Source organism: Nicotiana tomentosiformis, chromosome 2 (assembly GCF_000390325.3).
Source record: "Nicotiana tomentosiformis chromosome 2, ASM39032v3, whole genome shotgun sequence".
NCBI lineage: Eukaryota > Viridiplantae > Streptophyta > Magnoliopsida > Solanales > Solanaceae > Nicotiana > Nicotiana tomentosiformis.
This window is the reverse complement of record NC_090813.1, coordinates 108,182,897-108,196,780: the sequence shown is the minus strand read 5'-3', so window position 1 is coordinate 108,196,780 and position 13,884 is coordinate 108,182,897. Positions and strand designations below refer to the sequence as shown.

Below are 13,884 nucleotides of genomic sequence, written 5' to 3'. Positions count from 1 at the left end.
GAACAAGCAAATAACATTAATTTTCATGTTGTTCTTCAAGTTCATTCCTTCCTGGTTGGATAATAAAAAGAAAAACCTAAACAACTCATTAGTCTAGATATTATGGAGTAATAATCTTTGGATTTAACTTCTCTTACACTGACAGTACAAAATTGTTTTGCACTCTCAAGTCTCAAGTCACCTTGAAGGTAATTTAAAGAATAATCTGAGAAATAATACAAGTAACATTATACTACAACAAATTAAATTTGAGCTGAATGTGTAAATTTATTAAAATTGTCAGTGATATTATAAGATAAATGTATTATACTTTTGACTGATAGTAACGTGGAATTGTGCAGAACATTCTGAATTGAGGAGGAAATGAATGAGAGTGTATGAGACAATGAAAGGGTAACGACTTGGGAAAATGAGCAAACATTTGGTTCCCATACTGGGTGAAAAGCAGGCATATCCAAAAGGACCACTTCAATTTCTAGTTTACTCCATATTCAATGTACCCACCTCCAAATAATTAAAAGCTGTAGAATTCTTCATTCCAACCAGATTCTGTATATTGCCTCCATCCACGGCCAATATATATATATGTCAAAATCTTTGGTTTTTTGTGCACAACGCCATTCCTTTTGATCTTCTACCCATGTTTTGCATTTATTCCCTCTTACATAATTCATTTCCATGCATTTCTCACAAACAACTCATACTTTTTTTTTCCCTTCAATAATGTTGATGGTACTTATAGAACCGTATGGGGTAAAACTGGTTTATAACAAATAGTCGAATGATAATATGACACGTGAAACCGAAGATAGGCAAAAGTCAAGTCAAGTAACGACCAATACCGGATACAACAAATGCAACCGATATTGGGTAAATCCCGAAGGGAGCATAGTCAACGGGAGAAGATTAAGTATTTGCCATCGGATAGTATTCAATGAAGGAATATTCTCTAACATTAAATGATCGACCGTTACAGAGACTATTTGCATTCATGGCCTGCCGTTACATGCTCATCAATAGCTATTTTATTATCATTTAAGAAGAGATTGATCATAGAATTTTGTTTCACTAGGTAAAGCTATAAATAGTATGTTCAACAACCATTGTAAGAGACGAAATACTTTTTGCATACAAAAGCTTTATCTTGTTACTTTTACTCTCAATTTAACAACTTTGCTTAAATTTTATCGTTATTCTCATTTTTTCTCTCGGAGCCATGCTTGTCATCTTCTTTAATTTCTATTACTAATCTTAATATTTATCTTATCTCATTATTAATTTTTGGATCAAATCAATTTGCTTGTCTATTAACTACGTAACAAATTTAATTGTATCGTTTTGCGGATAAACAGTTTGGCGCCCACCGTGGGGCATAGACAGCTGCGTAATTGCTTTGATTCATTCGTTTATCACTACCTTGTTTGATTTTTTCCTTAGTAAGAAATCAGATGTAGCAGCTAATGATGTCAACATCACATAAAACGTTGAGGAACGTGAAGATTTGCCTCAACATGATGACTCAATCAGCGACACCCATAATGAAGGGATGAAATAACCCCGGTTTGTGAAGGGCAGTATAAACCTCCCCCCCCCCCCCGGCATGTGTGGGAGCACCCTCCCGATGACGCGGAGGAGGAACGTGTTGTGGAAACAGTGAAAATCTTAAGAGAACAACATAAAGCAATCATGAGTCACCTCTCAAGGCAGGATCGGGTAATGACGGAGTTAAAACAAGCATTGTTAGGCGCTTCCAACAATACAAACGGAAAGGGCCCGGTTCCTCCAGCGTTCCTGCAAATCAAAACATACTAAGGGGTGAAGTTTGTTTCGACGGTGCAGGAGGGACCGGTAGCAGATCTGGGAATAGTAACGGGAATGACCCCTTCAAAACCGAGCTCATGAGGTTTAAAAGGGAAATGAACGAATAAATGGATCAAAATGCGAATGATTTTCATGCCCGAATGGATCAGATTTCAGGCGCACCGCCAGTTCTGAAAGGCCAAAATTCAAAAAAATACACGCAATTGTCGTTTAAGCCGAGCGCAGTGCCAGAGTTAATTCCGAAGAGGTTCAAGATGCCGGATATACCAAAGTATGATGGGACCTCGGATCTGCAGGAACACATCATAACCTACACCATGACTGTGAAAAGGAACGATTTGGCTAAATATGAGATTTAGTCTATCTTGCTAAAGACGTTTGATGAAACCCTTACAAAAGGGGCCCTGACATGGTATTCTCTTTTACCCCAACATTCAATTGACTCTTTTGAGATGCTTGCAGACTCGTTTATTAAGGCCCACGCAGGAGCAAGGAAGGTTTAGGCCAGAAACGCGAACATATTTAGGATTGCGCAAGGTAAGTCTGAACTGTTGCGAGAGTTCGTGTTCCATTTCTAGAAGGAGAGGATGATGCTACCGGCGGTACTAGATGAGTGGGCAGCGGAGGCGTTCACAAAGGGTCTAAATTCGCGGAGCTCCGACGCCTCCTGAAAGCTGAAGGAAAGCCTGCTCGAGTTTCAAGCAACCACATGGGAGGATGTCCATACCGCTATGAGTCTAAAATAAGGATAGAAGATAATCAACTCGGGTTCCTGATATCAACCAAGGGAAGGGCAATAAAAAAACTAGGATAAGTTTAAAAGTGACTTTGATGAGGATCGTCGGTCCTCTAAAGGTCGTTTCCTGCTGTATGAAAGAATCGAGGGATGCGGAGCAAAGGGTTTTAGACCTCAAATAGGTTTGCTCCTAATAGAAGAACCGACTGTGGCCGGAGCATCAGATCATTATAAGAAAAGGAGGTGCCAGGGGCTTGGTTCTACACATATCCCAGGTTATCAGATTACAACTTCAACATCAGCTTAGTAGAGTTGGTATCGGCGATGAGGAATATCAAAGAAGCATGTTTCCCAAAGCCAGTCAGATCTGATCCGGGCCAGAGGGATCTCAGCTTGTGGTATGAATACCATGGGACTCACAGCCATAGAACTGTAGACTGCCGACGTCTTCGCGAAGAGGTTGCGATATTACTAAAAAATTTCCATTTCAAGGAATTCTCGAGTGATCGAACCAAGAACAATTACGGCCGAAGCCGGGATAATGCAGAGCCTTTGAAGGCAACAAAAGACTCCCCTCGGTTGACTATTAACATGATTTTTGGTGGAAATGAAGTCAACGGTGTAACCTTCTCAACGGCTAAGAAAACAAAGATATTAGTGACTCACAACAAGAGACGCCCGGGAGTCACGAAAGATAATATCACCTTCATGGAGGAGGATGCTGATGGACTTCTCCTGCCACACAACGACGCTTTGGTAATCTCTCTTAATGTTTTAGATTTCAAAATTAAATGTATTTTGGTTGACCCAGAAAGCTCAGAAAACATCATCCCATGGAAAGTGCTGGAGCAAGCAAAGCTGACCGGAAGTATCATTCCGAAGACAAAACTCTTAGCTGGATTCAACTTGACAAGTGTGACAACTCAAGGAGAGATTTTGCTTAAACGCCAAAGGATGGATCAAAACCTCTATGTTCGAAGTGGTAGATAGCGATATGGGTTACGATGCAATCCTCAGAAGGTCATGGATACACGAGATGAAGGCTATTCCCTTAACATATCACTAGTTGTTGAAATTCCCAACACTGGAAGAAGTTAAGCAAATAAGGGGAGACCAACTGGCGGCAAGGGAGATGAATGCGGTGACTATATCTAGCAGCAAGGAGAAAGATCCAACAAATAGCAATTACAGGATTCGATGCCTTCTCCCTTTCCAAATGAAGATGATAAAGGCAAGGAGTTGTCGGAATCCCACCAGGTGCCGAGATATTTTCAGGTACCGGAGGAGCCGGATGCAACCAAGTCAACCGCGGAAGAACTCGAGAAAGTGGCCCTATTCGATGAATTTTTGGAAAGGAAGTTTCACTTTAGAACATGACTCAATCCCGAACTCAGGTTAGAAATTATAAATTTTCTTAAAGCTAACACAGATTGCCTATCGTGATCGCACTCAAATATGACAGGTATCCTATTAAAGGTGGTTGTGCACAAGCTAAGCCTGGATCCAAACTTCCCACCGATAAGGTAGAAGAAACATCTGATTGCCGAGGTCATGAACAAGTTTGTTAAAGAAGAGGTAACCCGACTACTCAATATCGGTTTTATACGGGAGGTAAAATATCCAGAATGGTTAGCTGGTGTAGTGGTAGTTCCGAAGAAGAATAACAAGTTTAGAATGTGTGTGGATTATAAGAATTTAAATAAAGTGTGCCCTAAAGAATCGTTTCCATTGTCATACATTGATCAAATGATTGATGCTATGTCCGGGCACGAGTTAATGCATTTCCTTCTTGCTTATTTCGAGTACAATCAAATCAGGATGAACCCGGAGGATCAGGAAAAAAACTTCTTTCATAACAAACTTCGGAACATAGTGCTATAATATGATGCCATTTGGGGTTAAGAACGCAGGAGCCACTTATCAGAGGCTCGTTAACAAAATGTTTGAATATAAAATAGGCAAAATGTTGAGTATTGAGGTTTTGATGATTAACAAAGTATGTCTAGATGTAATGATTCAAAGAACCAGATCCTCAACGTAGCTGCTTAATTGTTCTACGAACTAGCTCTTCAAGATAAAGGACCAGCTCCTCAAGTTGATGATTGTACGTCTGTACAAGACAATAACTTTATCTCAAAGTTACCCAAGTCTGAGTTTGGTGGAAGAAGGCTGGTACATGAGATAAGGGTTGTTGCTCAAGAAGATACGAATAATTCAGTCCGAGACAAGAGTCCCAAAGCTTGTGGAATCCTTGAAACAATAGGAGTCCTATCAAAGGAGAATCTAACTATGTATAGGACTCCTAGAATATCTCAAGTTTATGCGTTTAAATACTATCTACTTTGGACTTCTGCTTTTATCCTTTACACATCAACTAAAGAGTCATGTTGTTCATTCTAGTCGAGTACTTGCATTGTATTCTTCTTGAGTCAGTCTAGCAAATGTGTTTTAGGAAATCGAGTTGTAATCAAGTGTAACAAATAATTACTGAGTTGGAGTGAGTTTTGCTTTACAAGTTAGAGTAACTTGTAAATCAACTAGTCGTAGTAGGAGTACTAGAGAGTATTGAATTACAGTCTTGTAATTGATACATTTTTGGCTCATTGTTCTAATGGAGTTGAAGTTTAAAATCCTACGCAGTAGGTCGTAGTTTTTGCACCTTTTGAGTCGGTTAAATTTTTCACGTAAAAATTGGTGTGTTTACTTTCCTTCAAGTTAAGGAACACGGTAAAGAACCAAGTTCTTTAGTGAATCATACGGTCACTCAAATTAACAATTGGTATTAGAGCATGTTCTCTCACACACACGGTTAACACCTAGAGAGATCCTGGAAGCAAGATGAGTGCTCCACCCAGAATTAATAAAGGATAATCAACTACCAGACTACCCATGTTCAATGAAAAATATTATAGTTGGTGGAAAGAAAGAATGAAAGACTTCCTAACAGCTGAAGACTATGAACTATGGACCATAATGATTCAAGGTCCATTAACTCCCACTAATCAAAATGCACAAAATGAAACAATTCCTAAGGACCCCTTTGAATTTGTGGCAGCATATCTCCGAATGATGGAGAAGAATGCAAAGGGTAAGAAAATCCTTATTTGTGGACTTGGTCCTGATGAGTACAATAGAATTTATACGTCCTCTAATACAAAACAGATATTGGATGCCCATGAAGGAACAAACCAAGTGAAAAGATCAAGGATAAAGCTACTTATGAAAAACTATGAGCTCTTCTCCATGAAAGAGTGAGCCCATCCTGGATATGATGACTAGGTTTACTATATTAACCAATAAATTGAATTCATTTGGAAAGGTGTTCACCTCATAAGAGTTGGTCAGCAAAGTTCTAAGGATTCTTCCAGCTTCATGGGAATCAAAAGTCACAGCAATCCAAGAAGCCAAGGAGTTGGACAAAATCTCACTTGATGAGTTGGTTGGAAACTTAAAACTCATAAAATAAGAAAGATAGAACTGCACAAGGAAGAATCAAAGAGGGATAACGCCTTGGTTCTTAAAGCTTCGAAGGAAGATGAATATGACAATGATGATCCTGATCTAGCTATGTTTGCCAAGTTCAAGAGGTTCATGAAGAACTCCAAAAGTGCATCCAAGAGAGAGACCAACAGTAAGCCTAAGCAGGTCGACAAAGCTAATTATGATGGGTGCTACAAGTGTAGCAAGCTAGATCACATCGTCAAGGACTACCCAATGTAGGAAATTCAGTGGAGGAAAGAACGAGCTAAAAAGGAGAAACGGGAGAAGATGGGAGAAAAAAGTTCCAACAAAGGAAAAATCCTAGGTAAAGGATTCACTGAAGCAATGAAGCAAGCTTTCTTGGCAGCATATGAGGATAGTGGAAGTGATAAAGAGAAAGAAAAGGAGAATGAGACTATAAGTCTCTATGCTGTAATTGATGAACACCGGTCTGTGGAGACAGAGCCACCAGTGCAGCTTGGAATGCATATTGGAAGACCTTCTTTGTTTGATGAACACCACTATTATGAATGAAAGCTACGCATGGAAAACATTTTTTCAGGCCACTGACTTTGACCTATGGGTAATTGTCAGTCATGGACCAATTCTCTCGACCAAAATAAATAGTGAAGGTAACAAGTTCAATAAGAGAGAAGAGGAATACGATGAGGAAGACCGTCATCTAGTTCAAAAAAATGTTAAAGCAAAGGACCTGCTCTACAAAAGCTTGTCAATAAACACTCTTTTCAAAGTGTCCTCTTGCATTCTGCTCATGCTAAATGGAAGACCTTGGAAGCTGACTTTGGAGATGAAAACATCAAAGTGGCATTGATGGCGATTAAAGAATCCCAAATAGAGGAAGAAGTGATAGGAATGATGGCCATGAGTGATTTAGAAACTGAAGATGAAATAAACCAGGTAAATATCTCTAACTTGAAAGAAAACATTCATGTTATGTCTAAAAAATAACCGATGGCCATAATTGTGACCTTGATGAATGAAATGGATAAAATGAGTGCTGAAAATGATCAGCTAATAAGTAATCTTTCATGTGTCAAACTTGATCTCAAAGAGCTTGAATTTAACAGAGCTAATCTAGAGGAATAGGTCAAAGATCTTAAGAACCAGGTTCTTGAGCTTACTTCTAAGAATGAGAAGTCTCTTGATATACATGGTAAATGAAAAATGAGTGATCTGCAGAATAAGCTTGAAAAGGAATGAAAAGGGGCTAAATATAATCTTGGTGATGCTGAATGTAGGAATAAAATCCTACGGGATAATATAGAAAAGGCTAATTATGAACTCTCTAGATTAAGCAAATGACATAGATCTTCTGATATCTTAAATTGGCTGAATGAAAACTATAGCTCTAACAAATCCGGAATTGGCAACAGAAAACCTGTCCCTAAGTTTGACCCAAAGTATGTAGGAATTTCCGATAATAACATGTGCACTCATTGAGGAAAGGTGGGACACTTTAGAGACACTTGTCCTGCCTTAATTCATGCTATGTTTAGAAGCATCTTTGGTATTGCTAAAAATATAAAGAAGGAAGAGGAGCCAAAAGTCAAGCCTCTTGTCCATACTAAGTGGATTAAGGTTAATAAGAAAATAGCTTCTAATCCTCTCCCTTTCTGGGTAAGAAGAGATCTGATTCATCCCTTTTCAAACAAAAAAGAGACCCAAGCTTGTCTGGGTTCCCAAAACTAACTTGTGAATTCTTGTGCAGGCTAAAGTGGGAGGGAACAATCAAGATTGGTATCTAGATAGTGGATGCTCAATATATATGCCTGAAGAAAAGAAGAACTTCCTCTCACTGACAACCTTCTAAGGAGGGGGTTTGTCATTTGGAAATGGGAAAAGGGCCAGATAACAGGTATTGGCAAGATTTGTAAGTCACTCTTTCATGCTATAGAAGATGTGTATTATGTGGTAGGCCTTAAACACAATCTTCTTAGCATCTCTCAAATATGCGACAAAGGAAATGAGGTAAAATTCAATTTCAAAATTTGCACAGTCACTAGATACTGATGAAATTGTGTTAAAGGGTAAGAGACATAACAATGTCTACAAGATATCGATTATTTCAATTTCCCAGAGTGAGCACACATGCTTGAGTGTAGTGGAAGATGATCCACTGCTATGACATAGAAGACTAGGATATGCTAGTCTCTACCAACTCAACAAGTTGGCAGCAAAGGACTTGGTCCTTGGTCTACCAAAAGTTGAGTTCTCCTCTGACAAGGTGTGTGATGCTTGTATTAGAGGGAAACATGTAAGGTCATCCTTTAAATCTAAAAAGATTGTCAGTACTTCTAAACCTCTTGAACTCCTTCACAGGACCTATGTGGACCAATGAGAGTAAGGGGCAGAGGAGAAAAGAGGTATGTTTTATGATTGTTGATGACTTCTCCAGGTATATATGGACTTTATTTTGGGGATCTAAAAATGAAACCTTTGATATTTTCTATGTATTTTGTTAGAATGATTCAACAAAACTGGGGAGCAATGTATTTAGTATAAGAACTGATCATGGAATTGAGTTTGAAAATTCCAAATTCCTTGAGTTCTGTAGCTCACATGGTATTGACCATAATTTCTCTGCACTTAGAACTCCACAATAAAATGGGGTTGTAGAAAGAAAGCATAGATCTCTAGAAGCCATGAGGAGGACCATGTTGATTGCTAGTGGATTACCTGAGAGTTTCTGGGCTGAGGCAGTTAATACTGCCTGTTACCTGCTAAACAGATGCATGGCCAAACCCATTCTTTAGAAAACTCCCTATGAGTTACTTCGAGGAAGAAAACCCAACATCACTCTCCTGAGAGCCTTTGGGTGCAAATGTTTTGTGCGTAATAATGGAAAAGAAGCTCTAGGTAAGTTTGATGATAGAAGTGATGAGAAAATTTTTTTAGGTTACTCTCCACATAGTAAGGCCTATAAAGTTTTTAATAAAAGAACTATGTGTGTAAAAGAAAAATATTCATCTTATCTTTAATGAATCTAACAATTTGGCTGAGAAAGGTTTGCAGGATGAAGATTATGACATAGGATTCACTGGTGATAGAGTTACAAAGGAATCTGAACCTCAGTATGAAGATAGATTCGAAGAACACATGGAAATTGACAGTGATCACGAGTAACAAGAAGAAGAAACTCTAACTGCTAACCAGACTGATGAAGCCACACCCACTGAACCTGTTCCTTTGGGTCACTCCTTTGGTGAATTTTCTCTAGGTATACAGATTAGACCATAGTAGCATCAAAGTTCACATCCTATTGAGAATATCATCTCTTATCCAAATGTATGAGTGTGAACCAGGTCTTCTCTAAGAAATCTATGTACACTCACAACATTTCTCTCACAAGTTGAACCTAAGACCATCAAAGAAGCCCTAAAGGATCCAGACTGGATTATGGCAATGCAAGAGTAGCTAAATCAGTTTGAGAGAAGCAAGGTCTGGCACTTGGTACAAAGACCCAAGAACAAAACTGTCATAGGTACCAGATGGATGTTTAGAAACAAGCTAGATAAACAAGGAAATATCACAAAGAACAAGGCCAGACTGGTGGTTCAGGGATAGAATCAAGAGGAGGACATTGACTATGATGAGATGTTTGCATATCTAGATAGAATGGAAGCTATAAGAATGTTGATAGCCTTTGCTGCCCACATGGAGTTCACCTTGTATCAGATGAATGTAAAGAGTGCCTTCTTGAATGTTATCTGAAGTAGGAAGTGTTTGTGAAACAACCTCCTGGATTTGAAAGTGAAGAATTTCCTGACTATGTGTTCAAGTTGGATAAAGCTCTTTATGGACTGAAACAGGCTCCAAGAGCTTGGTATGAAAGACTCTCAAAGTTTCTCTTAGCCAATAACTTTTTAAGAGGAAAGGTGGACAACACTCTATTTCTAAGAAGGAGAGGGAAGAATATTCTGATTGTGCAAGTGTATGTGGATGATATTATCTTTGGGGCTACCAATGAAGCAATAGATAAGGAATTTGCTGAGATGATGGGAATTGAGTTTGAAATGAGCATGATGGGTGAATTGAACTTCTTTATGGGGCTGCAAATCAAGCAAACACCTACTGGAACCATGATATATCAACATAAATACATCAAGGAATAACTAAAGAAGTTGAACATGGACTCCTCTAAGTCCATTGAGACTTCCATTACAACTGCAACAAAACTGGAACTTGATGAAGAAGGGAAAAATATTGAACAGAAACTTTATAGAGGAATGGTTGGGTCACTGTTGTACCTCACAGCAAGCATTCTGGATAATGTATTTAGTGTGGGATTGTGTGCAAATCCCAAGGAATCTCACATGAAGGCTATCAAAAGGATACTAAGATATCTCTATGGGACCCCTGACCTCTGCCTATGGTATCCCAGAGGATATAGTTTTGATGTAGTTGGTTATGCTGATGCTAACTATGTAAGCTTTCATGTTGACGGGAAAAACACTTCAGGAACAACTCATTTTCTAGGTTCTTGTTAGGTGTCTTGGGAAATCGAGAAGCAAAACTCAGTGGCCTTATCTACAACTGAGGCTAAATATATGGCAGCATCATCTTGCTGTGCTCAGTTGCTATGGATAAGACAACAACTAAGGAACTATGGTATATTTGTTGATTGTGTTCCCATTTTCTGTGATAACGCCAGTGCCATAAACATTGCTAAAAATCCATATTAGCACAAGAGAACCAATCCTATTGACATTAGACATCACTTTCTCATAGACAATGTTGAATAGAGAATGATCTCAATTAACTTTTATAAAAATGAAGATCAAATTACTGATATTTTTACTAAAGCTCTGAGTAGGGATCACTTTGAAAGGAATATACTAGAACTAGGTCTAATCAATTCTTCCAACGAAGTTGAACCCGGTGATTGGCTAGAAAAGTATAATTAGATGTAGATAATTAAGTACAATATGTTTGATTCAACTTCGTGCCTGTATTAAGCACACACACTTGCTTGGAAAATATGGCTGATAACTGTGTTGTATGATACTAATGTGAAGTGTTGAAGCTTAATTGTAGAAATAAGTAAGGAGCTACTAAATGCGTTGGTTATTCGACTCAGGTACGTGCCACATTGTCTTAATTCACTGGGACTTAATATCCTAAAATTATTGTTATGCTCAGATTTCTAACTCTGTTGGCATTACTTCTAGTCTTCTTCTAGTCAAAGAGTAAGGGGGAATCCTAGTGCAATTAAAGTTCAATTACTCCTGAAATCCTAACAGTCAAAGTAACAATTATAAGAGTCTCGTTAGAACTTAAATTTGGTCACCTTCTCTCTTCCAGTCAAATCAAGAGTAACGTCTTTAAAAGGCCCCTATGATCAGCTTCTCAGACCTCACTGTTTCTCTCAAACTCTAAGCAAGAATAAGAACAAATATAAAGAACCAATTCTCCTATTCTCTTCATCGAGTCTCTTATCTGATTACCATGCCTAAATCCAGTCAAACCCCCTCTAAATCCAAATTATCATCCAAGGCTGAAGCAAAATCCAAAATCATGAAGCCCAAATCAAAGAAAAGTGCCAAGCTATCAAGTGAACCTATACTAACACCTGCTCCTTCTCCTTCAATATCTTCCACTGTACCTGCATCATCATCCTATGTTCCTGCTGCTCTCACCATTCCCACCTCCACTGCATCCCCACTTCCAAAACCAACCACCCATGCACCTGAGCCTACTGCGAAAAATACCTCTAAGTCAATCAAGTTCAAGGCTACTCCAAGAAAATCTGTCAAGAAAGTGCCTGATGCTGTTACTAAGGTAGACACAGTGGTCAAGGAATCTGTGGTTCAGGGGGAATCGGTGCCAGTCATTGCTAATCAGGTACAAAATCCTCATTCAAAATTAGATGTTTTGGTATCTAATATATATGTTGCACCCTTAGACTCTCTCCCATCCACGAGTGAGAAACCAAAAGTAGAAGAATTCACCGTAGAAAATGGTGTATGTGATATGGGGAAAGAGGTAGATACTACTACTGTGGGGCCTGTGGTTGAGGGGGAAAGAAGTAAAGAACCAATGCAAAAGGAGGCATCTGATAGTCTTTCATTTAGCTGGACGGAGAATGAGGATGATGATGGGGGTAAAAAAAAGAAGAAGTCATGGACAATCATGATGAGCATGATGCTCAAGACATAGTTAATGAAGAAGAAAACTCTGAGAATAAGGGAGCATCTGGAGATGAGAAGGAGAGTGATACGGATGATAAGATAGGTAAACAAGTAAATGATTCTGCAGAAGAAGAAAATCATAGTGAAGTTGAGGACAATTCTGAGAGTGAGGGTGAGGATCAAGAAAAAGTAAGTGAGAGTGAAGGAGTGGATGAAGAGAGTGAGGAAGAGAATAAGAATTTGAGTGAAAAGTCTGAAGGCTTTATGCCCAATGGGAACACTGTCATAGCCCCTTCAGAAGAAACTGGTGAAGAGAAAAGGACTCAGAAACCTAGGTCTCTGCTAACTCCTTTCACTGGAGATGAAGAGGTTAGAAGTGCCAAGAAGCCAAGGAAGAAGGTCTCAATTGTGGAACCTATGGTTGAGCTGGATGGAGAGGATGAGTCTGAGTCTGCCTCGCTAACTAAGTCCTCTACACCAAAGAGAAAGGTTGCCAAAGTTACAAAAACTGCTATGCCTTCTGCAAGGACCAGTAGGGAAAATACAAGAAAGAATGTGCCGGCTGCAGTTGATCGACTCACAGAGTTCAGGAACAGATAAGTGCTTAATGGAAAGATTCTTACAAACACTGATGAGAAGGGGATAGCTCAACTGGTAGAAAAACTTGAACTATAGGGGTGGAAGCACATGTTTGTCAAAGTTTTCCCTCTTGTATGTGTTCCTGTTGTGGTGGAGTTCTATGCAAATTTGAAATTTGATGGGTAGGTAGTAAAAATTAATATAGTGGGGTTTGAAATGGAGTTTGATGCTGAGGAGCTGGGGATGCTTCTGAATATCTCTTCTTTGGGATTTGAAAATTACTTGAAGAAAAAGTGGTCAGCCATAGACAATGATGTTGACACTGGCATTATGGTCACAAGAAAGTTTTCTCAAAAGTTTGAACTAGATATTCCCCAGAAGGTGCACAAGACTGATATGACTCCCTTTCACAAGCTGTTGTTTCATTTGTCAATTGCTGCATTCTTTAGAGGTCTGAGAGAAGGCATGAAGCTACCATGCTGGATATGGCTGTAATGGAACATCTTGACACTGGTAGACCTATCAATCTCCCTAGCCTGATGACTCAGCATATGGCAAGAGTTGCATACCTTTCCAAGCCTAAGTATGCTATGCCTTATGGTTTCATATGGACTGAGCTGTTTGACAAGATCAACATTGCCTTGCCTGAGCTTAAGTATGGAAACCACAATGATGTTTTGGATGCTGTTACCCTCAAGCAGTGTGGCTATGAGGAGATCAAGGCTAGAGGACCCACATGATCTGCTATTCTACCTGGGAGCAACAAGGCTGCAGAGCTCAGTAAGAGATTTGAGTTAGTTGTTCAAGAGAATGTCAAGCTTCGCGAATACAATGATGAGCTGAGAAAGGAAACCACACAACTTAGGGAAGAGCTCAGAAGAGATAAGGAAGCTCATGCCCAACAGATTGCCACTCTTGTGAAAGCATTGACCCCCCTCTACCTCTCACCATGAACCTGCTCATTCCCAATGTCCTTAATTTCCTTTTGTCTATTCCATTGACCCCCTCTACCTATTCCAGTGATGCTTTATCATTTTTTTCTTCTTTTGTCTTAGTCTGAGTAGTTTGCAGTATGCTTAGTTTATTTTGTTCAAATGGTTTAAGACGAGGCCCTGGGTT

General features: G+C 39.1%; 2 protein-coding genes across 2 annotated transcripts; both read left to right on the top strand.

The window, feature by feature from the left end:
* The first annotated feature begins 2,881 nt into the window (after nucleotides 1-2,881).
* Nucleotides 2,882-3,547, top strand: LOC104086850 (uncharacterized). The gene has a single exon (XM_009591195.1). The coding sequence runs from the start codon at nucleotides 2,882-2,884 to the stop codon at nucleotides 3,545-3,547; it is 666 nt and encodes a 221-aa protein (XP_009589490.1).
* A 7,956-nt stretch (nucleotides 3,548-11,503) lies between these two features.
* On the top strand, nucleotides 11,504-12,786 carry LOC117274318 (uncharacterized). Its single transcript, XM_033653573.1, has 2 exons — nucleotides 11,504-12,158; nucleotides 12,215-12,786. Exons 1-2 carry the CDS (start codon nucleotides 11,504-11,506, stop codon nucleotides 12,784-12,786), a joined length of 1,227 nt encoding a protein of 408 aa, XP_033509464.1.
* The last annotated feature ends 1,098 nt before the right edge of the window (nucleotides 12,787-13,884 follow it).

Coding starts and splice junctions, on each gene's coding strand:
- LOC104086850 (XM_009591195.1), top strand. CDS start 2,882: ATGAGGAATATCAAAGAAGCATGTTTCCCAAAGCCAGTCAGATCTGAT.
- LOC117274318 (XM_033653573.1), top strand. CDS start 11,504: ATGCCTAAATCCAGTCAAACCCCCTCTAAATCCAAATTATCATCCAAG. Junction 12,159..12,214: donor GAATGAGGATGATGATGGGG/GTAAAAAAAAGA, acceptor CTCAAGACATAG/TTAATGAAGAAGAAAACTCT.